Source organism: Hemiscyllium ocellatum, chromosome 16 (genome assembly GCF_020745735.1).
Source record: "Hemiscyllium ocellatum isolate sHemOce1 chromosome 16, sHemOce1.pat.X.cur, whole genome shotgun sequence".
In the NCBI taxonomy this organism is placed as follows: Eukaryota; Metazoa; Chordata; class Chondrichthyes; order Orectolobiformes; family Hemiscylliidae; genus Hemiscyllium; species Hemiscyllium ocellatum.
Genome location: NC_083416.1, coordinates 30,415,041 through 30,442,509, shown reverse-complemented (window position 1 = coordinate 30,442,509; position 27,469 = coordinate 30,415,041). Strand labels below are relative to the sequence as shown.

The window sequence follows — 27,469 nt, the reverse complement described above, 5'->3', positions numbered from 1 at the left end:
ATGCGTGTTGGGAAATTTCAATCATGTGCAGAATCAGCACTATCAACGTTATTCCAGTATTAAAACTATGAATCCTAGTTGAATGATGAACATTTTTTTTATATACTGTTCAAATCAGAAGCTCTTTACTCACAATGCTGTGAATTGGTCAGGTTGCATGTGTCTTATTTGGACAAACCCAGTTTCTCCAGAAGATAAAGACTTTCCCAAAACCCACTGCAGGTTAGAAAGTAGGAAGCCGATGATCTGAATTCTTTCTCCTTTAATGAAATGCAATTCATCTGCCTCACCCTCTTGGTAATCCATAGTTGCAACACAGGTACCAGTACCTAAAGGCAGATGTTACTTGTAAGTGAAAAGTTGCAGGAAATATTGTGGAACCTCTTTTGTTCATCTTAATTTAAATGACAAATAATTAATGTTTGGGTCTAGTGACCCTTCCTCGGACTTTGCTAAGCTTTTCTAGCAACATCAGTTTTTGTTTCTGGACTACTGCATCTGCAGTTCTTTCAGTTTGTATTTAATTTAAATGACATCTGGCTTTAAGAGTATAATTTCCATGAACACGCTCAATCTCTGTTTAAATATACATAATGGAAATCATGCAAATCTTCAGGTGCTTGTCACAATACAGCAAGACAACATTTTGGGCTGATAAGTTACATGTAACCTTTACACCACAGTATCAGGTAATGACCATGTCCAACAAGAGATAAGCTAAACATTGCCCCATGACATTCAATGGCATTATTAAATACTGTGCTCTCAACTTCCTGAGGATTGCTATTGACCAGAGACAAAAGTGGACTAGCCTCATAAATTATTTGGCTGCAAGAGCTGGTCAGAGGCTAGTAATACTGTAGTGAGTAACTCACCTCTTGCTTCACTAATGCCTGTCCACCAACTACAAGGCACAAGTTAGAAGTGTGATGCAAAACTATCCTCTTGCCTGGAAGGATGCAACTCCAGCCAGACACAAGAAGTTCACAGGATCCAAGACAATGCATCCCACTTAATGGCATCACATCCACTACTTTCAACTGTCCTTTCACCACTGATACACAGGTTGTAATTCTCTCGCCCATCTACAAGATGATCTGCAATGACTTAACAAGCCTCCTTTGACAGCACTTTCTAATCCTGTGACCTCCACCACAAAAGCAACAGATACAAGGGAACAATTCCTTCCACATCCTATAACCTAAATCCGCACACCATTGTAACCTGGAACTACATTGCATTCCTTTACTGTTGCTGAGTCAAAATCCTGGATCTCCCTTGTTAACAGCAGTGCAGACACCTCCTCACTTCAAGAACTGCAGTGGTTCAAGGCAACTCACTGCTACCTTCTCCAGGGCAATAAGGGACGAATAATAAATGTTGGCCTAACCAGCAATGCCAACGTCTCATGAACAAATAAGTTTAATCAAATGCTGACTGCCATTTGTAAGTGTACAAGTCCCACTCTCTTCTTAGACAAATACTTTTTGCACCATTTCCTCAAGAAGTTAATTCTTCAGATTCGATTTTGTTTTAAATAAAGTATATTGTTCACCAACTTCCTTTTACCTAAATACACAGCATAGGCTTTCATTAGATTCTCTCGCCCATATAAAACTCATCACCCCATCAAATTTGTTGGAAATTAACACACTCACCCTGCGAAACCATAACAATGGGAAAGGAGGATAATTTGAGACAAATGAGCATTTTTCAGAGTTAATTCTCTAGCTGGCTGTATACTATACTTAAACAACAAGTGTCGAGTGCAACAAAATAGTAAAAGAAAGTGTTCCACTCCCAATACCTAAATTTAGTGAACGTAAAATTGAAACTCACCTGAATCTCCTATCTATTGATTAAATGATAGAAATGAGAATCTATTGTAGGAGAAATGCGAAATTATTTTACTTACCGACTGACTGAGCAAAGCGGTGCTGTTTAGCTTCCTTATATCCATTGAATTTTCCTGCTCTGACCTTCAGGAACCATCTGTGAATGAATGCCACTGTATTGTAACTAATCAGCGACTAATAAGCAATAAAATATTAGTCAAAAAATAAATATTCAAAACAGATGTTTGAAATGTTTCAGATTCTTCAAAATATGCCTTCGAGTGCTGTAATTTCTTTTCAATTAGCCTTAATCTAGGTATGGATGTCACTTCATTGACTAAGATATATATTTTCAAACTAGACCAAACAGCTTGAATCAAAATTGTAATCTGTGTTTTAAGGGAGACTATATATTCTTCTGAGATTAAAGAAGATATACACAACAATCCTAATATAGTTCCATTTTAATACTGCAGTTGCATTTTGAAACTGAAACAAAAGTGATTTGTGATACAGTGGGTTTTCCCTGTGAGTTTCTCACTTCACTGAAGTTAAAATGGACAAGTGGAAACACAATTGAATTTTGTCACCTTATTTTCCAAAAGCAGGAATCCTAACGCTATGTCATTATGTTCTGGCAGAAAAGCAACTTTCCAGCTTCTCTATATGGCAGAAACAGGCAGAAGACTCAAACGCAGTTAAGTGAGTTTTAAGGGAGGTTCTATAATTTTCCACCAAGAAAAATACAAATGGGAGAGATTATTTTCCGTACTGGTAAAAAGGGTAGAGAAGAGCCTGTGGTGCAGATACCGGAAGAAGGCCCGTTTCATTGGTCGAAAGTGAAGTTGCTTCCCATTTTAAGGTATTTCCAATATCTTTAAGCATGATGAGGTCATCCTTGCAGATGTGCACGTCTTCCTCTTCATTCTTCAGAATATTCGATAAGATTCTGGTGAAGAAGGGCCCTTGACATAGAAACACAACAATTTCAGATAACTTTTAACAAAATTAAGATACAATTAACAGCACAACAGTGGCGTAAACTTTCCTTTTACATTTGTTAATGAAATCTAATTGCAGCAATGAACACAATTTTGCCAATTTAATTTATTGGGTTGCAAATATTATTGTGGCACTTGAATTCATCACAAAGCAAAACAATTCAGCATTTCCTTAGGTGGAATAAGCTCAAAACCGATTAAACAGCTCAATGGTAGGAAGAACAGTGAAAGACAATATAAAAATTGTGTACATTTCTAAAGGGGATACAAGAACAGGGGATCTGGGTGTATAGGTGTTCAGTGAATTGAAAGTGGCAGGCAGATGGAGAGACCAGGCACCAAAGTGTATAGTATCCTTTATAAATAGTAACATAGAGTACAAGTGCAAGGAGGTGATGTTGGACTTGTATAAGGCACTTGTTAGACCTCAGTTCAAGTATTATGTACATACTAGATGATAAGATACAAAAGCAAAATTATGCCATTTGGCCCACTGAATCTGTTCCACTAATCGATCATGGCTGATATGTTTCTCAATACCAATCTTCTGCCTTCTCCTTGCAACTTTAATATCTCTTACAAATCAAGAACCTACCTCTGTCTGTAATACCCTCAGTGACTTGGCCTCCACAGCCTTCTGTGGAAATGAATTCCACAGATTAACCTCTCATTGAAGAAATTCCTCCTCATGTCAGTTCAAAATGATCATCCTTTCATTTGGAGGCTTGCCTTTGGGGCCTGGGAAAGTTCAGAACTAGAGGGCATAGGTTTGGGGTGGGAGGGAAAAGAAATGAAAGGGACCTAAGGGGCAACTTTTTATGCAGAAGGTTGTGTGTGTATAGAATGAGCTGCCAGAGGAACTGGTGGAGGCTGATACAATTGCAGCATTTGAAAGGCATTTGGATGGGTATGTGAATAGGAAGGATTTAGAAGGATATGGGCTAAGTGCTGGCAAATGGGACTAGATTAGATTAGGATATCTGATCGGCATGGACAAATTGGACTGAAGGGTCTATTTCCATGCTATACATTGCAATGACTCTGTGGTCTCTCCTACCAGTGGAAACATTTTCTCCATGTCCACTCTATCCAAGCCTCTCGGATAAGTTTCAGTCAGATCTTCTAAACTCTATTTAGTTCAGACACAGAGTCCTCAACTGTGATAAGCTCTTCATTCCTAGTATCATTCTTGTAAACCTCCTCCGGACCCTCTTGGACAGCAGCATATCCTTCCTTAGATATGGGGCCCAAACTGATCACAATATTCCAAATGGGGTCTGACCAAAACCATATACAACCAAAGCAGTACTTCTTTGCTATTGTATTCTAGCCCCCTTGAAATGAATCTGATATTTCATCTGCTTTCTTAGCTGCCAAATGAACCTTCATGTTAAACTTTAGAGAATCCTGAACTAGGACTCATAAGGCACTTTGTGGTTTAGATTTCCTAAGCTTTTCCTCATTTAGAAAATAGTTTACATTCCCATTCTTCCAACCAAAGTGCATAACAGTACACTTTCTCACATTATATTACATCTGCCATTTTCTTTCCCACTCTCCTAGACTGTCCAAATCTTTCACAACACTACCTCCCACTCCACCAATGTTTATGGTAATCTGCAAACTTAGCACCAATGCCCTCAGTTCCTTCATTTAGATAATTAATGCATAACATAAATGGTTGTGGTCCGCAATATGGACCCTGCAAAATTCCACTAGTCACCATCTACCATCCTGAAAAAGACCCATTTATCCCTAATCTCTGCCTTGTGCCCGTCAGTCAATCCTCTATCTATGCCAGTAGCTTGCCACTAACATCATTGGCTCTTATCTTATTTAACAGCCTCCTGTGTGGCGCCTTGTCAAAGGCCTTCCGGAAATCCAAATACACCACGTCTGCTGCTTTCCTTTGTCTATTATTCATTATCTGCTCAAAAGAAGTCTAACAGATTTGTCAGGCATGACCTCCCTTGACAAAGCCATACAGATTCAACACTATTTTAGAATGTACTTCCAAGTACTCCACAATCTCATCCTTAATAATAGAACCTTAAATCTTACCAATGACCAAGGCCAGGCTAACCAGCGTATAATTTCCCATTTGCTGCCTCTCTCCCCTCTTAAATAGGGATGCTTAATTAGCCATTTACCAGTCCTTGTGGTCCTCCACAACTCCAGTGATTCCTGAAGGGTCACTGACAATGCCTCTACAATCTCCTCAACTATCGCCTTCAGAATTCTAGGGTCTAGTTCATCTGATCTAGGTGATTTATTTGCCTTCAGATCTTGCAACTTCCCCAGCACCTTTTCCTTAGTGATAGCCTCTAACCCCTGATTCTGTAAGTTCTAGTATGCTACTTGTGTCTTCCACCATGAAGACTAATGTACCTGTTTAGTTCCTCTGCCATTTCTTTGCTTCCCATTACTACTTCTCCAGCCTCATTTTCCAATGGTCCAATACCCAATCAAGCCTCTCTCTTAGCTATTTAAGAAAAACTCTTACAATATTCTATTATATTACTAGCTACCTTACTGTCATATTGCATCTTCTCGCCACTTATTGCTTTTTTTAGATGTCCTCTGCTGGTTTTTAAAGACTTCCCAATCCTCTGGCTTCCCACTAATATTCACCACATTGTATGCTTTTTCTTTTGTCTTTGTTATCCCTGACTTCCCTTGTCAGCCTTGGTTGCTTCATCCTACCCTTACTATGTTTATTGTTCCTTGTGATGAATTTCTGCTGTGGCTCTTGAAATACCCCCAGAAACTCCTACCATTGCTGCTCTACCATCTTTCTTGCTAGCCTCCCTGTCCAATCATCTCTGGCCAACTCCTTCCTCATGTCTTTGTAGTTACTTATATTCAATTGTAATACCATTACATCTGATTCAAGCTTCTCCCTCTCAGATTGCAATATGAATTCTATCATATTATGGTCACTGTCCCCTACAGGTTTCTTCACCTTAAGCACTCTAATCAAGTCTGCCTCATTATGCATCAGAATGCAATCCAGAATTGCCAGAGCCCTAGTGGCCTCAACCACAAACTGCTTCAAAAAAAAAGACCATCTTGTAGATATTCCACAAATTCCTTTGCTCGGGATTAACTACCAAACTGATTTCCATCTTTCAAATTATTTTATTCCCCACATCATGACAATTATTCAGCGCCTTGTATATAACTCTTGTCAAGGTCTTTTCTCCTTTGTGGTTCTTCTAATCTGCCCACACAGATTCTATGCCTTCAGATGCTATATCACTTCTTGCTATTGATATACAGTACTTTCAGTTCTTACTAACAAGGCAACCCCACCTGTTCTGCATATCTGACTATTGTTTTGATAGGATGTATATTCTTGGATATTTAGTTCCCAGCCATCATCCCATTGCAGCCAAGTCTCTGTGATGCCTGTAGCATGGTACCTGCCAATTTCAATCCGTGTGACAAGCTAAGTTACCTTGTTTCTTATACTGTGTGCATTTAAGTACAACACTCTCTGTCTTTTCAATTTATTAATTTGTGGAACGGCTTTGTTGCCTGGCCAGAATTTATTACCTGACCCTAAATGCGCTCGAGAAGATGGTGATGAGCTTCCCTCTTGAAGTGCTGGAATCCATGTGCTGTAGGTTGGTTCACAATGTCTTTGGGGAGGGAATTCCCAAATTGTGACCCACTGACAAAACGGAACAGTGATATATTTCCAATTCTAAGTCAGGATGATGAGAGGCTTCGAAGGGAACCTGAAGGTTGGTTGTGTTCCGTGTATCTCCTGCACTTGTCCTTCATCAGTCATAGAGATGTACAGCATGTAAACAAATTCTTCAGTCCAACCTGTCCATGCTGATCAGATATCCCAACACAATCTAGTCCCACCTGCCAGCACCGTGCCCATATCACTCCAAAACCTTCCTATTTATATATCCAACCAGATGTCTTCTAAATGTTGCAATTGTACCAGCCTCCACCACTTCCTCTGGCAGCTCACTCCATACATGTACCACCCTCTGAGTGAAAAAGTTGCCGTTGGGTCTCCTTTAAATCTTTCCCCTCCCACCATAAACCTATGTCCTCTAGGATTTCCCCCACCCCAGGGAAAAGACTTTGTCTATTTACCCTATCCATGCCCCTCATGATCTTATAAACCTCTATAAGGTTCAGCCTCTGACTCTCCAGGAAAAACAGCCCCAACCTATTCAACCTCTCCCTTTGGTTAAATCCTCCAACCCTGGCAACATCCTTGTACATCTTTTCTGAACCCTTTCAAGTTTCACAACACCTTTCCAGTAGGAAGGAGACCAGAATTGCACATAATATTCCAACAATGGCCTAACCAATGCCCTGTACAGCTGCAACTTGACCTCCAAACCCCTGTACTCAATACTCTGACCAATAAAGGAAAACATACCAAACGCCTTCTTCGCTATCTTATCTACCTGCGACTTCACTTTCAAGGAGCTATGTACTGCACTCCGAAGTCTCTTTGTTCAGCAACACTCGCTAAGTCCTTACCATTAAGTGTACAAGTCCTGTTAAGATTTGCTTACCCAAGATACAGTACCTCGCATTTATCTGATTTAAACGCCATCTGCTTCTAGTTGGAAGTGGTTGTGGGTTTGGAAGATGGTGTCAAAGGATCTTTTGAAAATTTCTGCATCTTGTAGATCGCACACACTGCTGCTACTGAGCATCAGTGGTGGAGGGAATGGCTTTTTGTGGACATGGTGCCAATTAAGTGGGCTGCTTTGTCCTGGATGGTGTCAAGCTTCTTGAGCATCATTGGAGCTGCATCCATCCAGGCAAGTGGGGAGTATTCCATTGCACAGCTGACTTGTGCCTTACATGTGATGGAAAGGCTTTGGAGAATCAGGAGGGGAGATATCTGCTGTAGTGTTCCTAGCCTCTGACCTGGTCTTGTAGCCATTGTGTTTATGTGATGATCCAGTCAAGTTTCTAGTCAATGGTAACACCGAGGATGTTGATAGTGAAGGATTCAGTGATGGTAATGTCAAGGTGCAGTTGTGAGAGTGTCTCTTATTGGAGATAGGCATTGTCTGGCATTTGTGTGGTGCAAATGTTACCTGCCATTTATCAACTCAAGCCTGGATCTTGTTCATTTGGACATGCACTGCTTCAGTACCTGAGGAATAGCGAATGGTATTCAACACAGTGCAATCATCGGCAACCATCCATACTTCTGCCCTTATGATGGAGAGAAGGTCATTCATGAAGCACCTGAAGATGGTTAGGCCTTGGTCACTACCCTGAGGAACTCCTACAGAGATGGCCTGGAGCTGAAATGATGGACCTTCAACAACCACAACCATCTTCCTGTGTGCTAGCTATGATTCCAACCAGCGAAGAGTTTGCCTCAATTCTTGGTGATTCCAGTTTTGCTAGGGCTCCTTGATGCCATACTTGGTTGAATACGGCCTTGATGTCAAGGGCTGTCATTCTCACCTGCTTTCTGGAATTCAGGTCTTTGTCTATGTTTGAACCAAGGCTGTAATGAGGTCAGGAGCTGAGTGGCCGTGAAGGAACCCAAACTTGCGACACTGAGCAGGAGCTGCTTGATAGCACTGTTGGTGGCAGCTTCCATCATTTTACTGAACAGATTGGACGGGTTGAATTTGCCCTGCCTTTTGCGTACAGGACATATCTAGACAATTTTCAGGTAGATGCCTGTGTTGTAAGTATATTGAAAGAGCTTGGCTAGGGGTGTGACAAGTTCTGGAGCATTGACTGCCCCACTTCTCATGGTCTTTCCCTAATCTGCTGTACCTGAAGTTAGATTCCTGAACTTTTCCATCCTCTGGTCTAATATTAGTTCTGAAAACTTTAATAACCCTGTCTAAGCACTACACCCACCCCACTCCCCATCCCCCCAACAACTTTAACTTTTTCCATAATTTTCCATGCAACTGAACCCACCCATCCACTACTTTGTTAAAAGCCCTATTCACAGCCCTAGTTATGTGATTCACTAGGACTCTAGTCCTGGTATGCTTCCGTTGGAATTTAGGAAACATGTAAATGCATTGGACAGAGTGCAGAAACAATATACAAGATTGGTTCCAGAGATGGAGAACTATGAGGATGGACTAAAGAAGTTAACCTTCTTCTCTCCGTTGATAACTGTTGTAAGAGGAGATCTGCTAAAGGTTTTCATGCGCAAATGATAGAGCAGATAGAGAGAAACTGTTCCTTCTCATAAAATAAACAAGAACAAGAGATTTAAAGTGATCTGCAAAAGAAGCATGAGTGAAGTGAGGACAAGCTAGTAGTTGTGGAGGTCAGTTAGCTTAGTTGGCTGGTTTGTGATGCAGAGTGACGTCAACAGCATGGGTTCAATTCCCAGAGTGGCTGAGATTTACACAAAGTCCCCACTTTCTCAACCTTGCCTCTTGCCTGAGATTTGGTGACTCTCAGATTAGAGCTGAAAATGTGTTGCTGGAAAAGCGCAGCAGGTCAGGCAGCATCCAAGGAGCAGGAGAGTTGACGTTTTGGGCATTAGCCCTTCTTCAGGAATTCCTGAAGAAGGGCTCATGCCCGAAACGTCGACTCTCCTGCTCCTTGGATGCTGCCTGACCTGCTGCGCTTTTCCAGCAACACATTTTCAGCTCTGATCTCCAGCATCTTGCAGTCCTCACTTTCTCCTGACTCTCAGATTAAACCACCAGCAGTTACCTCTCTCTGGAGAGCAACTCGTGATCTGTTAAGGCAATGGTCACTTTATCTTTTAGTTAGTGCCTGGAGATTTGGTGGAGCCAAATTCAATTGAGGCATTCAAGAAGGTGTTAGACAATTATTTGGATAAAAATAACATGTCAGGTTGTGGGATAAAGCAGAAGATTAGCTTTGGGTAATAAATCACATTTAAAGAGCCAGTGCAGGCATGATGGGTTGAATGGCCTTCTGCAATACACCATTTCTGTGGTTCTACAACCCTCACACTGTCACCTAAAAATTTACATTTAAGCTTGGTATCTGCAAACCATAACTTATCTTGATTTATACATTGTTTCCCTTTTATCACATTTTCTAGAGTTCAGTTTTATGGATCTTAGCTCCAAACTCAAGTCTGCATACAACCACTCTCAATGTCACTAGGTGAGGAAGAAGGATAAATCAGTCAGTGTTCACACTCCTGCACATTGCTGCAAAGTAAGTCTTTGTATTCGTGGATTGCTATGAACTCATCATCCTGTCTGTCCCACTGTCTATCAGTTATTAGGTGAAGTATTTGAAGGGTTAATTGTGATTGTCCACTATCTCTGCATGACTTGTTGCCTTCATGCAGGACTGTGCTCTAAGTGGAACTAAGTCCCTTTAGTGGAACCAGAAGGATATGCCTATTTGTCAACAAAAGACTCGTTTTGCATTTAACAGATGGACTGGGCCCATTGCCAACATAAAATAATTATCAGCATTATTCCATAGCTGACAATATGCCTATTGTTGGAAAATCAGATGACATTTTTGGTAGTAATGAGGAATCTTAGGACATCAGTCGAGCAACATAGCTGTGGTGGACATGAGAGGAAAAACATTGCTCAGATTTTCATCACAACAGTGACAATTCACTGTCGAGTTAAAAATCTCTGAAGATGAGGACCTTCCCCAAATGTATCACTTTAAACTTTTGTGAAAGTGGCTTTCGGGTTGCCCCGGGTTTCATGCATACACAATTTGCAGAGATATTTGATTAGATTAAAGTTCACCCATCTCCAATTAAATCCGAGTTTGATATCTCCTGTAGTATGCAGAGCAGACCAACACAAAGCAAACAAACACAGAGGATGCTAGAGGAATTTTGTAGGTCTGGCAGTAAATCTAGAGAGAGAAACAGAGTTCATGTTTCAAGCCTGACATGACTCTTCTTCAGAAATGAAAATCCTACCCCATTGAGGACTAAGAATATTACACACTGCAGGACATGCTTGAGCATCGACAGGGTCAAACAAATAGCCACCTAGTTATGAGGCTTTTCGGAAATGGGGATTTAATGTGCAGATATGCTGCTGGACTTGGATCTTCATCCATATTTGGTTATCACCCAGTGATAATGGTTCTTAACTACTTGGTTCACTTGAAACACACACAAAGATGATCAGTTCGCATTTCAGATAATGCAGGGCCAAAACACATAAGACATGAGCCCATATTGTTGAGCCAACTTATAATAATGGTATAACTAAGTACATTCCTAAGTGCAATACCTGACCAGTATCCCCTGGGTGGGGAAGAGCACAAGGACAAAGGATAATACCTTTGTAATAATAATAGGTCAAGGGACAAAACGAGTGGGGCTGGGGGTTGGGTGGAAGCTGAAGGGGTTAAAAGGAGTTTCACAGTTTTAGTTAGAAGTGTTTTAGGTAAAATAAATATAAACAGAACATTAGCAAGTATACTCTAGACAGAATAAGTAATGAGATGAGAGCATCGGGACAGCTGAATAAATGATAGAAGAAAGGACGCAACTGATTTGACATAATCAACACAATAAGGAAAGGCCTTGTATAGAACACGAATACTGCCGAATATACGTGGGAAATAAGTGACATCTGGCTAACATTCGGTTGTCAATTGATCAGATTAGAAGTTGAGGATGTTATTTAAACTATGTAAGAGATAAGACCTTGTGGGTTTTGCCAGAGTTCAGTTTTAGAAGGTTAAAGTCGACTCTGTTTTTATATGTGCGAATAAATGATCATGATCTGTAACAGAAGTCTCCTGATGGTTAATGAAGTTGAACTACAATAAGCATGCTGGTGGAGGCCTTCATCATAAGCAGATCATACAATGTAATGAATATGCTACAAAGCAAAAGGATAATGAATGTATCATCACTGACTGGCCAGAGGACATCTCTTCAACACTGGGAAATATTCAGCTAAACTGGCACTATACTGTACATATGCAAGTGTGTGTGCTGCACTGCTTAGTCACATTTGCAAATCTTAAAAAAACAGCTGGCTTGGTGACTCAGTGGTTAGCATTGCTGCCTCACAGTGCCAGGGACTCAGGTTTGATTCCAGCCTCGGGTGACTGTGTGGAGTTTACTCATTCTCCTCGTGTCTGCATGGGTTACCTCCGGGTGCTCCAGGTTCTTCCCACAATCCAAAAAAATGTGCAGGTTAGGTGTATTGGCCATGCTAAATTGTCTACAGTGTTCAAGGATGTGTAGGTTAGCTGCATTTGTTAGGAGCAAATGTAGAGTAATTGGGTAGGGGAAGGGTCTGGATAGGTTACTCTTTGGAGAGTCGGTGTGGACTTGGGCTAAATGGCCTGGTTCCATAGTAGGGATTTTATGGTCCTAGCTAAAACATATACTTCATGTTATTGTTGAACACGACTCCCAGTATAAATTGTGCATATTTATCAGTGAAGCACAAGAGAATCTATCAAAGCCATTTTAAATGCATGAGGTTGCCCTGTGACTACTGATTAAGCCCTAAGAGGACTTTAAATTTCCAGCATTGAGAATAGATTTCTGACTGCTGCTTGAACCATAAATCTAATGGGATACATGTCCTTCGACAGAAATGAGCTTTGGAAGGAAGTGCAGTTAAGTGTTCACAAGTAATATAGTGTGGATGAGTTGGATGAGCTTTTGGGATTTAGACACAACAAATTTGTAGTCTTATCTTTACTCAACACAAAGTGAAAAGCAAAGCTAAGTATTTCAGTACAAGGTTAAAGAAGGGAAAGCATAATTGAGTAAAGTGAAGTCAGATTCCATGGTCATGCACCCTGGCAAAGAATATCATTCACAAGGAGTGCCAGTCAGGCCAGTAATTTACGGTTTTCCATCATGCCTCACCAGTAAGTACCCCACTGGGGAATTATTGATACAGTGGCAAATGAAAATGCTCTCACGTACTACTAAGCTCTCAAACTATTATCAAAAGCGACATTCAAACAGCCTTAAAGGATTGTCAATTGCCACAATCGAAATATAAGTTTCAATATTAAGCCCTCATGGCAAATAGGAGAGGGTCCAATTAAGGAACTAAATATTAAAATTTGTGGAGCATGTTTCTCAGCAAATGCACACAATTCCTTGAATTTTGGGTGGTATCTCAAGTTCACTCTATTAAACCTATTTAATATTGCACCCTGGAACTGAATGGGAAGCAAAATAAAAATAAATGACTGCATAAGATGGCCCTACTGTTAAACTAGTCAAAGCTTCGATCAAACCAGGCTTTCTTTGCACAATTGCATTTTTTATCCTCACCCCCTTGTATATAATCGGGCCCATGAAGACAGTCAATTAATACCAACCATTGATGTAAATGTGGGTCGAGAGTGTGGTGTTGGAAAAGCACAGCAGTTCAGGCAGCATCTGAGGAGAAGGAGAATCGATGTTTTGGGCATAAGCTCTTTATCAGGAAATAATGTAAATGTCTTTACCTCTATGGCTTTGAAAGTTAACTTTGAAGTTCTTATGAAGGTGCTGGCCTTCACATCCTCATTTCTCGCCTGAAGCATAGTGACCCTCAGGTTAAACTCACTTTCCATTAATTCTCTCCAATGAGAGAGCAGCCCTATGGCCCTCTGGACTATAACAACTTTACATAAAAGTGAAATAGTATTTACAATTGCTTTTCACAAAAAAGTTTCATTCCAAACTTGAAAAGCTGATTAGCAGCAATGGATGAGGTCAATTACATATGTTGAAGATCTTTACTTAATCAAAAATCTACCTTAACTACACTGGTTTTGGTCATGTGATCTTAAAGCAAAATTTGTTGGAACCTTAACTACGTCAATGTACATGAAACAATACAAGCAGGAGGGACGATGTGACACAGTCTTCTTGTGCTGATTGAAGTGGAGTAAGTAAGCTCCTCCTTATCAGCATTCCACAGCAAGGTGCAGCAGTCCCTGAACATTGGCCAGTAAAGGCGTCATATGATTGTTTAAGTCCTTTCACCAGCAAAATAAATGTCAGTAATTTACACCATGCCTGAAGTTAAAATGATGACAAAAGTTTTCACCACAACCTGCATTAATCAATCTAATGCTGAGCTTGGTACATCATGCTTCCTGACAAGTGCATACAAAATAATCTTTTTAGTAATCAATTAGCTCATAAGAAAGAGATATGTTTGTCCAAAATATTTTTATTTGGCTGCTATATACTGTGAATTTGATTATTAAATCAATCCGTGGCTTAGTCTGTCCTTGTTATCACTTAGAGTCAGCCCAAAAATAACATCGCAGAATGAAGGTCGTTAATGAACCTTAGGGTAGCACAAAGTCCTGATTCAGCGACTGGTGAAAGCTCTGGATATTATAAAATGCAAGCTCTAATACAATTCTACTCTTTTTAGGTCCTGACAAACTGTTGATTTGCTGCAATTTTGAGTAAATCCTCAATCAACAGTTTTGCGAACTGTGATGTGGAGGAAATGCTGCATGAATTTTTAAAAAATTGTTAAAAACTTCAAACTCCTTTCCAATACACTGAATCTGAAATAACAAAGTGACACCTCAAATCCTGCAATAAGGTTCCAGATTGAGAAGACATGAAATCAGAAATTATTGGAGAAACTCAGCAGGTCTGACAGCATCTGCGGAAAGAAAGCAGAATTAACGTTTTGAGTTTGGTGACTCTTCAGACTCTTCCATAATATGGTGTACCTGTAATCACTTTTTTTCCATTAAGATCTTAGAAGGCAAATTTTGCTGTAACCAAAGCTGTAAAATTTGACTGATGTAAAAATGCAACAACTGGATTCCCTAAATTCCAAGTTCTCAACCCTAGCTGCCAGCACTCGCAATTCACTCAACAGGAACAAATACTAAATCGAGCGCATTGATCTCCATATCTGCTTCACTGATATGCATTCTTTTCAAACAAGACTTCAAGTCGGAAAGAGACTCCGATAATTTTGAGATGATACTGATTGTGAAGCAAGAGAATTGTCTGAGAGCGAAACACCCATAGCACGGTCACACCTTTGTTGGTTATAAAATTAAATGAAGTCAGAGAACATAGAACAGTATAGCACAGTACAGGCCCTTCACCCTGTTTTGATGTGTTGACCTTTTATCCTATTCTAAGATCAAACTAACCTACATACCACTCATTTGACTACCATCCATGTGCCTATCCAAGAGTCGCTCAAATGTCTCTAATGTATCTGACTCTACTACCACCACTGGCATACACTCTGTGTAAAGAACTGACCTATGATATCTCCCCTAAACCTTCTTCCGATCATCTTAAAATTATGCCCTCTTATGATAGCCATTTCTGCCCTGGGAAATAGTATCTGACTATTCACACCTTTCATCATCTTGTACATCTCTATCAAGTTGCCTTTCATCCTTCTTCACTTCAATGAGAAAAACCCCATCTCCCTCAACGTTTCTTCAGAAGGCATTTCCTCCAGTCCAGGCAGCATCCTTGTAAATCTCCTCTGCACCCTCTCTAAAGCTTCCATATCCTTCCTATAATAAGGCAACCAGAACTGAACACAATATTCCAAGTGTGTTCTAACCAGGGCTCTAAAGAGCTGCAGCATAACCTCATGGCTCTTAAAATCAACCCCCATGCTAATGAAAGCCAAGGCCTTCTTAACAACCTTATCAACTTGGGTGGCAACTTTGAGGGATCTATGGATATGAACCCCAAAATCCCTTTGTTCATCCACATTGCCAAGAATCCTGCCTTCAACCCTGTATTCTGCATTGTTATTCCACCTTCCAAACTGCATCACTTTATGCTTTTCCAGGTTGAACCCCATATGCCATTTATCAGTCCAATTCTGCATCCTGTCAATGTTCTGTTGCAACCTACTACAGCCCTCCTAATATCCACCACTCCACCAACCTTCGTATCATCAACAAACTTACTAAACCACCCTTCCACTTCCTCATCCAAATAATTTATAAAAATCACAAAGAGCAGAGGTCCTAGAACAAATCCCTGTGGAACACCATTGGTAACTGAGCTCCAGGCTGAATACTTTCCATCTACTACCACCCCTCTGTTTTCTAAGGGTTAGCTAATTCTGTATCTAGACAGTGAAATTTTCCTGTACTCCATGCCTCCTTCCTTTCTGAATGAGCCAATCATTGGGAACCTTATCAAATGCCTTGCTAAAATCCATCCACTGTTCTATCTTCATCATTGTGTTTTGTCACATCCTCAAAGAATTCAATAAGGCTTGTGAGGCATGACCTGCCCCTCACAAAACCGTGTTGACTATCTTTAATCAAACTGTGGTTTTCCAAGTAATCATACATCCAGTCTCTCAGAATCCTCTCCAATAATTTGCCCACCACAGACTAGTCCGTAATTCCCAGCATTATTCCTATTCCCTTTCTTGAACAAGGGAACAACATTTGCCACTTTCCAATCATCTGGACAGTGAGGACACTAAGATTATCACCAAGTGTGCATCAATCTCTTCCCTTGCTTCCTGCAGTAACTTTGGGTATAACTGGTCTAGCCCAGGGGACCTATCTATCCGGATATTTTTCAAAATTTTCAGCACATCCTCCTTCTTAACATCAACCTGTTCGAGCCTATAATCTGTATCACGCTGTCCTCATAAATGACAAGTACCCCCTCAGTAATGAATACTGAAGCAAAGTATACATTAAAGACCTCCCTTACCTCCTCTAACTCCAGGCACAAGTTCTTTCCACCATCCCTGATCAGCCCTACACTCATTCTAGCCATCCTCTTGTTCCTCATGTAAGTGTAGAATACCTGAGGGTTTTTCTTAATCCTACCTGCTAAAGCTTTTTCATGCCCCCTTCTAGCTCTCTTAAGTCCATTCTTCAGTTCCTTCCTGGCTACCTTGTAACCCTCTAAAGCCCTGTCTGATCCTTGCCTCCTCAACCTTAAGTAAGCTTCCTTCCTCCTCTTGACTAGATTTTCCATATCCCTTGTTACCCAAGGTTTCTTCACTCGACCACTCCTTCCTTGCCTCAGTGGGATAAACCTGTCCAGCACTAATCAGCAAGTGCTTCCCAAACAACCTCCACATTTCTGTTGTGCATTTTTCTGAGAACATCTGCCTCCAATTTAGGCACCACACTTCCTCTCTAATAGCATGTAATTCCTCCTCCCCCAATTAAATACTTTCCCATGCAATCTGCTCCTATCCTTCTCCATAAGTATAGCAAAGGTCATGGAGTTGTGATCAGTATCACCAAAATGTTCTCCCACAGAGAGATCTGAACCTGGCATGGTTCATTGCCAAGCACCAAATCCAATATTGCCTCCCCTCGTGTTGGCCTATCTGCATAGTGAATCAAGAATCCTTTGTGGACACACCAGACAAAAACTGCTGCATCCAAACTATTTGAACTAAGGAGGTTCCAATCAATATTAGGGGAGTTAAAGTCACCCATGATAACAATCCTGTTATTTCTGCACCTTTCCAAAATCTGCCTCCCAATCTGCTTCTCAGTGTGTCTGTTGCTATTGGGGAGTCTGTAGAAAACTTCTAGTGAAGTGACTGCTCCTTTCCTGTTTCTGATTTCCACTCATAATAAGTCAATAGACAAATCCTCCTTGACGACGTCCCTTTATGCAACTGTTATACTATCCCTGATTAGCAATGCCACTCCCCACCTCTTTTACCTAAATGCTTATTACTTTTGAAACATCTAAACCCTGGAACATCCAACAACCATTCCTGCCCGTGATGTTTAAGTCTCTGAAATGGCCACAACATCATAGTTCCAAGTACTGATCCATGCTCTAAGTTCACCACTCTTATTCCTGATACTTCTTGAGTTAAAATAGACACATTTCAACCCATCACACTGACTGCACATTCGCCCTATCAAGTGCTTATCTCTCCTCAGAGACTCTCTGCATGCTGTATCTGGCTGTTTACTAGTTACTCGATCCTCAGATCCATTGCTCCAGTTCCCAGCCTCCTGCCAAACTAGTTTAAACACTCCAGAAGGACTCTAGCTAACCTCCAGCACAGGATATTGGAGTCCCTCCAGATCAGGTGAAATCCGCCCTTCTTGTATGGGTCCCATCTTCTACAGAAGGTATCCCAATGATCCACACATACGAAGCCATCTTTCTTACACCAGCCACGCAGACATGTTCATCTGCACTCACTCTCCATTCCTAGTCTCGCTAGCCCGTGGCACCGGTAGCAATCGTGAGATTATTACTCTGCCTGTCCTGCCTTTTAGCTTCCAACCTAACTCCCTATATTCAGTTTTTAGGTCATCAGCCCTTTTTCTATCTGTGCCATTGGTACCGATGTGCACTATGACTTCTGGCTGCCCTCCTACCCCCTTAAGAATCATGTAGCCTCGATTCAGGACATTCTCGACCCTGGCATGATAAAGAATATGTAACAAAAGATTCACAATTAGGGATGAGAAAACCTACGTTGCACATTTTTGCTGATTCCAAAATGTGAGTTGACTCAAGAACCCCTTTCCACTATATTTCTGCTCTCCAAGAGACATGGTTGAGGACATATCAGTTTTCACACACTGCAGTCCATGCAAAAGAAATGCGGATGTGGAGGCAGACTAGTTAGAAAGTCTGTCAGATTGCAGTTCACCTCAAAATCATTTATATGCTCCATAAAAACATTCAACACATCCTACGTATCTGTTCATACTCCCTATGTTCACTCCATACCTTCTTGTAATCAGTCTGTGATTCCACATACCTCTTATGAGGCCTTTATATCCCCTGTGTCTCAAAGTTAGCCCTTTTTTTTTCTAAAGCTGTTCCTTGGCTCAAGGAGAATCTATCCTTGATTTTTCTCAGAGGGGCAATAAACCGGGCCAGGCTCCAATCAGTCTGGGTTGGTACAGAGATGAAAAGGATTTTGAGAGGCCTTTTCGGTACATGTAAACAGATGAGACTTCAGGCCAAAGTGGTCATGTTTGAGAAGTGACGTATATAATGAAAGGGGAGTGGTCAGCTCTCTAGCTGAGCAGGTTGGTTCAGTCTGACCTGGTGACAAGTTCAACAGGGAGCTGTGTGGAAACTCTCTGTCTCTCTCTTTCTGCCCTTCAAATTCAACTTGTAAGCATGTGCTCCATTTATACTGGGTTTTAAAGGGAGTTTGCTTACTGGGACTGTCGTGTAAAATCAGAACAGCATAACTAAGTCTAGTTTGATAAGCTGAGTTCTGTTAGGGTTCTTTATTCTTGAAGTTTCATTGTGTAATTTTTTGAATACATTTTTGTCTGTTTTAAAATCTAGTACTCAACCTAGCTATCTTACTCCGGGTAATTTTCACTGTAAACTTACTGAAACAAGTTGCAAAATTATGTTCTGGGGCTGCTTGCTTAAGAATGTTTTGAGTGGTCTAGCCTAGTCCATAACACCTGCAAGGTCTGGACAAACAATTCTCAGTTCAAAACTCAGGCCATTGGCAAAAGGCAACTCCATCACTGCCAGCACGTCTTTCAGAGTTGCTTGTTTCTCTCTCCTGGTTCCTACAGAATAGGTCTAATAGTGATCCTATCAGCAACAAGCCTGGGAGAGAAAAAGCCTGTCATTAGAAGATCAACTCTCATTGATTCTAATTATGAGGGGATAGGAAGGGATGGGAGGGGGTAGGTGAAATTATCTTTCCTCCAATTGGTGTCCTTCCCAGCTGGTGCTTGAATTTTCCCCGCCACATCTTTTAGACCCTTTGAGAGTATTCTGAACATTGTAGATTAACATCGTCCTTTAGTGAGCCTGTGTCTGCCTGGTAGGGAGTGTGGACAAGACCAGATCACCCACTTTGCATCCTAACTGTCCAGACCTGTAGCCATAAATACGCTGGCTGTCACTCCAGGAAAACCAGAACTCAAGCATCAGAAATGTATTACAGAGCAAAGCAAGCTCTGAGCACAAGTTTGAAAATGTATAATCCTTCGAGGGCAGACGCTGTTACTCAAGATGGACTCCCTCGAAAGCACCTGCCACACTAATTAGCACAATTTACACTTCCTTCCTCAGTATCCCACTAGAGACAAATTAGGACCACTAAAGTAATGGGACAGGCTATGATCCTGAACCAGACTGCCAAATTTATGGCACAACCATTCTAAGGGACAGTCACCTTTTGATTTTAAAGCAGACAAAAACAGAGATCCAGGTACCTGCTATGAAAATAAAACTGCAAGATTCCATGGTTTTTAACAATAATAAACATGAATATATGAAGTTAGAATGTTGGTACAGGCTACATTATATATACATATAACTTGGATTCTAATATCTGGAATTAACCTGAAGAGAGTGACAATAGAAAACAGACAATAGACAATAGGTGCAGGAGGAGGCCATTCAGCCCTTCGAGCCTGCACAGCCATTCAATATGATCATGGCTGATCATTCCTAATCAGTATCCGCTCTCTGCCTTATCTCCATAACCCCTGATTCCACTATCTTTGAGAGCTCTATCCAACTCTTTCTTAAATGAATCCAGAGACTGGGCCTCCACTGTCCTCTGGGGCAGAGCATTCCACACACAGCCACCACATTCTGGGTGCAGGTAATAAACTGTGATTGAACAGCAGAGCACACTCTGTAGCAAATCTGATCAGAACCAACGGATTTCTCAGCAACTCCTCTCGATGTGATATCCTAGTTGGCCATCAAATCTCACGAACATGTCACATAATCCATCTGGTTCACTAATCATTTAAGGAAAGAAATTGGCATCCTTATCAGGTCTAGCCCACATGTGACTCCAGATCCACAGCAATGATGTTGACTCTTAATGGCCCTCTGGGCAGTAGGGTTTGGGCAATAAATGCTGGCCTAGCCAGTGACACCAGCATCCCGTGAATGAATTTTTAAAAAAGTACAATTCTACATTTTGATGATCCAGCCTTGAAGCACCCTCATGGACTAATTCAATAAGCATTCACGTTCAGTTAATCACATTCCTATCCTGGGATTACACTTCCCTGGATTCTGGGAACTGCACCCCAGTGCTAACAGGCACAATTTCAGCTTTTAACTAATAGTCAGTTTCGCCAAGATAGCATTGCCTGAGCTCAAATCTTGCTCAGTAGCATCAAATGATTCCCAAGCAAATGTTACTTGTACAAAATTGCTGCTAACATAAGGGTAAATGGCTACTTCAGCTCAACTTTACAAGTGTGGAGAATGCCTTTTCATAATGGCTGACTTCAATCTTGGGAAAACTCAGTATGCAGTGGATCAGTTAATTCTGTGCCTTCCTGCTCCTGGAAAGAGTTTGCAAGTGTAAGTCTGCATATTGAACATACAATTCAGCTTAAACCCCAAATGAAGAAAGAGATCCAAAAATGTTATAGCAAGGGCTCGGAATTTGAATTTATCAAACGTGCAAATCCAATTTTATGAATCAGTCTGCATTCCTGGTCCAATACTTTCACCTGTCATTACCTTACCTTCCTGTAATAGAAGATCCAGATACATCATTGACAAATCAGCTTCATTCACTTCAACTTGAATCTTTACATCTTCCACAAGAGAAACGTTCAACCAGAAGTGTTGATCAAACAACAAGTTCTCCAAACATCGTCCAACAAATCCTTTGAGAACAAAAATATTAACAACAGGGTTAAAACCTGGGGTGGGTTTGTTACTTGATGTATGCATTGTGGTTATAAAAAAAAAGTGAAATAGAAGCAAAAACAAAATGCTGGAAATACTCAGCAAGTGTGGCCACAGAGACATAGTCATGAGAGTTATGTGTCAGGACAGCGATCTTTCAGAAAATTTTCAGCACCTGCAGCAATTCATAGAATCTCGTTAGTGTGGAAACAGGCCATTTAGCCCATCAGGTTAACACCGACCTCCCGAGCAGCATCCTACCCAGACCCACACCCCCTACCCTATCTCTGTAACCCAGCATTTCCCATCGCTAATCCACCTAGTCTACATATTCCTGGACACTGCACAATTTAGCATGGCCAATCCACCTAACGTACACAACTTTGGACATACATTTTTCACAAAAGCAATACTGTGCAAGCAAAATGTGAGTAGGCAGCTCATTATGTTTCCCCTCCTTTCGACGACATTAGTTCATCCTGAGGTTCAGTTCATAATACTATCTATTAATGCAAACCAAAGGCAATGTTTTCGGTCTGATCTTAAATTGTGGATTTCAGAAAACTTTTCGTCTTGGAGAAAATTACAGCTAAATAGGAGGCAGTCCACAATGTCTGTCTACATGTATTCACTTTCTGACTAATGTGATTTTTCCACCTCCCTCTTTTGTCTCTGTACAACTGTGCTCACATTTGCTGCAAATATTGAGCTGACATTGCAGTATTAATGTACAGGCCCTCATTGTTTGTTGCATTTACATTTGCAAATATTAGACATCCCTGTGATAAAGAATTAGCCACAATAAAACAGTTTTGCTTCCCATCTGAGCCAAAGAATGACATGTTTGGACTGAAATGTAATATAAACACTAATTAGTTGCAGTCTGTGTATACCACCATACCCAGCAAAGTGACAGGTAAATCTGCCATGCGTATATCACTCAGAAACAAACAGGTGTACAGCCTAATAAACAAAAGGGGCAAATGAGCAGAGTACCATAATCCTCAAGGCTACAGCATTAACATTAGAAAGGAAGTGTACTGGGTGTTATCTGATGTGCAAGGATCCACATGTGTTTGTGACAAATCATCCAGTAACTAACTGTGTATTTGAGACAGTGTGAGCAAATAATAGAGAAAGAGAAAGAGAAGCAAAAAGGAGACAGGAAATTAAATAAGACAGATAGAGTAAGAGAGCCAGAAAGAAAATGAGAGAAACAAATACAAGAAAACAACCAAAGAAGTCATTTGAGACAGAATGAAGACACGGAAAATAGCAAATATGCAACAAGAATAATTGTAGCACTATTTGCATATTCCTCTGATTAAATCAAATAATTTCCTGCAAATTCAAAAACAGATCTGGAAGCTTCCTAATTTAAATAGCTTAGTTATTTCCTTGATTACTTGAGCCATTATTAAAGGGATTTTAAATGTAATGCAAATAAAAGATATTCTGGAAATTTGAAACAAATGAAAACACAATATTCTGTAAACTCCCAGTTGGTCAGCCAGCAACTGTAGGGATGCCAGCCTATTTATATTTCAGGCACAACCCTTGTCAAAATATTTTTAGCTAGTTTGTTTTATTCACAGATTATACTACTGAAAGGACAGTTTTGTCAGCATTTCCCCCTCAGACAGCAAGATTATTGTATGAGGATGAATTGACATTCTGTAAGCCAGAAACACTGTTCAGTTGGCAAATAATTACATCATATTCCTGATTTTTTTAGGTTCGTCCAAATTAAAAAAAGGTTCCAATTTTCCTAACAACTAAAATCTTCTGAGTTGAAAGCTGTTTTTACACTGTCATTCACTAGAAATGCTGGAAATTTGAAATAAATACAGAAAGTGCTGGTAACGCTCAGTAGATCAGGCAGGATTTGAAGAGAATATATTTGAATGGATAGAAAAATGGTTACATTAATGTTTGAAGACTTTCACATTTCAACAGACAGAAATTTTAACCTAACCTCCACTCATCCTTCTGCCCTTTCTGTAATGGTCAGTCAACATCTGAACTGAAGATCCAGTATGAAGGATAATCTTACAATGGTGGTAAAGACGGTGTTGGTTTGATAACATTCACAAGTTGCATAAACAGCCTAGTGTTTGGCAAACAAAGAATACTGTATGTTTTGGTGTAAATTTCAAACAGGATACTTGATACATCCCTGCAAAATTCAAAACACTGGAGTGGTTTTCCCAAGTTTACATTCCTGTCCAGGCACACATGAAAAATTAAAAGGCACACAATTGTCAATCTTTCTGACTACTAAACTGGATATGTATGTCCCCAGCAAACTCACTCAATGATAGGGTTTTCATAATGGAGGGCTGTAACTATAGTAAAATTAGTAAAAGATTACTAGTATAAAACTCATTGAGCAATATTAAATAATTTTTAGCCCAAGCAATGTTACTATCCTGGAAAAAAATGGACTGTTTTATACAAAATATTGTTGGGGTTGGAGTCAGAATCAGAGTCAGAATCGAGCAGTTTGATTTCACATTGCCAAACTTTTTTTCAGTCTTGTTAGCAGCATGCTGTCAAGCTGATAAACAGACCTCCCAAATAAATTCACATAATTGGGAGAGATGTGGTATTGTCCCATATTCTGTAAACAGCACAGCAAATGAATGCATGTTTTTGCTGTCACAGATTCAAATCACACTGAGAACCACGGAATTCCACCTCAGGACTTGATGGCAAAGGAAAGTGCATTCATAGCATTGTCAAACATATTATCAGTTTGAACATTGTCCCAACACAGGCAAATGGTAAGAGCAGGAGAAACCCCTGGTCAGCTATAAGATGACAAGAAGGTTAGGGTCTCTATTGTCATTATCCAAAGTTCCAGAATACAAATGCATGAAAAAGTATTTGTTGCCGCAGTAACTTATATTTTCTGAGTATTCTAACACACTATCACCACTATGACCAGAAGGTTCCAGCAAATCTGACAATGGTATTAATTTCATGACTGTCAACAACTATAAGGATAAGTGAGTTGCAAGAAGATTAAACTCTTCAAGCAACTTATTAAGCAGGTTGAAATTTTAAAACCTTCAATGCTTAATATTTTGTTCCATAGTAGACTTATAATCTCTTTATTGTTCATAATTGCAGTTCTAGAAGTGGTAAATGCTTGAAATAATAGAAACATTAAGGAACTATTACTGAAATGGAAGGGAATAGTTGATTCTTGACCTTTCCTTCCAACACCAGTTTACTTCCATTTGCACTTTATGGCATGTCACCATTAGATGGTTTTCTAAAAATTAATGATTATTGTAAAAGTTAGCTATTGATGATGCTTCAAATATAACTTCTCTCCATACCTAGGGAAAGATAAGTTGTAAATTTCCATATTTCTTCTACAGTTTTGAAGGTGAGGATAAAGCGATCCTTTTCTGCAAGAATGGACAATAGTCTTGCTGACAATTCCTGAAAAATTCAAACAGCAAAATAAGGTATTTTAAACATTTAGGTGTGGTTAGAAGGTATTTGGTCAGTACAAGCTATGCATTCCAATATTCACTCCGAGGAATGCCAGTAATTCCACAGTAAGGGATTTTTTTTTGAGAAGAGATGTGAGAACAGGGAAATTTCCATTCTGGAGGACCCCAACAACCTACTTTTGTGTCAGAGAGAAGGGCATGGGGCAGACTTGAAGTGACAATGGAGTTGGGTGAATGGTGAAACTAGCAGGTGAGAAGACCCACCTCAATTTACTGGCACATGAACACAAATCAACCCATAGATATTAGGCCCTCTAGCCCTCATCACTATGCCCATGACTCCAAAACTCCCATGCCGTCATGCCTCTCATACCTCCAATATACCTCTCTTGCTTCCATGCCCCTCTAACTCCCTCATTATTGTATTAACTACAGCAACAGAAGCAGGCTGAACAGATTGACATGCATCTGGTTTATCAGTTGGCTTCATTACAAATGCTTGGTGGAACTCAGAATGGTTAAGACTCAGCATGGCAGTGGTCTATTTACTCTCTAATATAAAAGGGATTTGTGTGATTCGCCTTGTGTGATTGAACTCTTTTAACGACTGACATTTTTTAAAGAGGAGATTTTTCACTCCAATATCCTTGTTTATTTGAACAAGATTATGAGAGGTAAAGAGGATCAAAGGTTTTCTCAATGGGACTTCAATCTCCTGTGACTGACTAATTGGTTTATGAGAAGGTAAGATAGTCGGTATTTTTCAAAGGGAATGTTGAATAACTATTTTTGGTTTTCAAATCAATACTAGGGGGTTCTGTGGTCACAATCTCTTTGAAATAATCTTCCAATTCTAGGTCTATGATTTCACCGAGACCATCTTTTTCCAACTTTCAGACAATTATAACATACTTGACTCATCCTGGTTTAGTTCATCTACTGCTGAACCCCTCAACCATGCAGTTATTACCTCTTGGCTATTGACTATCACAGTGTGTTGACCAGATCTTATCCTTAATACAATCCAATTACTGCCACAAGTGTCTTAACACATCCAGTTCACTGATGTCCACATGCTAGCTGAATCATATTTGACCCTATTTAATCAGTGTCTCAATTTTCAAGTTCTCATCTTTGTTTTCCAAACCCTTACTGGTCTTTTCCTCACCATTTATTTTATCTTTCCAGTCCCCAAGCCTCCAAGATTTTCTGTGCTCTTTTAATACTGACATTTCAATCATTACACTTTTATTTGCTCCACCATTCTATGGTTGCCTAGGTTCTAAGCTCTGGAATTCCCTTCTGGAACTTCTTTTAATAAATGTGCATTGCAATATAAGAACCTACTTTAAGAAATGAGTTTTGCCTATTTTGAAGTTCAGTGACATTCATTGATTTCACAAACAGCAATCAAGACAAAGTCCAGTATCACTTCATAGATAAGCAAAAAACATGAAATAGTAAAGCAGAGGAGGTATTAGGTGAGGTGGCTAAAAGCTTAATCAAATTTTGGCTTTAGGGAAAGCCAAGTAAGAAGTTGATATTTACCCTCTGAATCTCTTCTTGTATGAGTCTCTGGTTGCTGAATGCATTGTGTTTCCTGCCTTCCATTACCCATTGGTGAGAAGGATGGAAGAGGGGATGCCTAAACACCACAGATAGATGAATGGAGAATTCATGTGTTGGGTGTTTTGTGCTGCTGGATAGTATCACAGGGGTAAGTAGGCATAAGGACTATTAAGCAACTCATTGGAAGAAAAGGTTCCACACTATCTCCATCCTCAATGATGAAAGAGACCAATACACCAGTGCAAATAGACGTTCACAGCAATCTTGAGCCATAAATGTCAAGTGAATGGTCCAGCTCAGCTTCTTCCAGTGGTCTACAACATCACAAAAGCCAGTCTCCTGTCAATTCAATTCATTCCATGTGATATCAAGAAACATTTGGAGGCATACTGAAGAATTCTGCTCAAGAGCTTACCACTCCCAAAGCCAAGCTCTTCCAAATACATTTAGAACAAAGGCATCAACCCAATAATGTGGAAAATTGCCAGGTATGTCATGTATGCAAAAGACAGGACAAATCCAACCTGACCAATTATCAGTCCATCACTCTCCCCTCCATGGTCAGTAAAGACATGGCAGGTGTGATTAACAATACTATCAAGCAGCACCTGCTCAGCAATGCCCAGTCTGGGTTCCATCAAAGTCTCACAGCTCTGACCTCATTCCAGCTTTGGTTCAAACATGGACAAAAGAGGTCAGTCATCTCAGCTCCAGGACATCTCTGCAGGAGTTCCTCATGGTACTGTTCTAGGCCCAACCATCTTCAGCTGCTTCAGTGACCTTCCCTCCATCAAGTGAGAAGTGGAAACATTGGCTAATGATTGCAAAATGTTCAACATTATTCACAACTCCTCAGATACTGAAGCTGTCCATGTTCAAATGCAACAAGATCTGGACATCATCCAGGTTTGGACTGACAAGTAACAAGTAACATTCTCATTGTCCAAATGCCAGGCAGTATCCATCACTACTAAAAAATCAACTAAATACTGCCCCTTGACATTCAATGGCATTATCATCACTGAATCCTCCACTAACAATGTCCTGGGTTAC

At 40.3% G+C, this 27,469-nt stretch overlaps 1 protein-coding gene across 6 annotated transcripts in view; it reads right to left on the bottom strand.

The window, feature by feature from the left end:
* The window catches only part of sh3tc2 (SH3 domain and tetratricopeptide repeats 2), a 147,581-nt gene that overhangs the window by 21,752 nt on the left and 98,360 nt on the right, over window positions 1-27,469 (bottom strand). For all 6 annotated transcript variants that reach the window (XR_009645539.1, XM_060837098.1, XM_060837096.1 and 3 more), the window contains 5 exons: window positions 24,728-24,833; window positions 21,218-21,361; window positions 2,608-2,800; window positions 1,916-1,992; window positions 134-329 (listed from right to left, as the gene is read on the bottom strand). Coding sequence is in view for 5 of the 6 variants with exons in the window: in XM_060837098.1 (XP_060693081.1) it covers window positions 134-329; window positions 1,916-1,992; window positions 2,608-2,800; window positions 21,218-21,361; window positions 24,728-24,833 (716 nt within the window). In the remaining variant the exon portion in view is untranslated. The remainder of the gene's footprint in view (window positions 1-133; window positions 330-1,915; window positions 1,993-2,607; window positions 2,801-21,217; window positions 21,362-24,727; window positions 24,834-27,469) is intronic.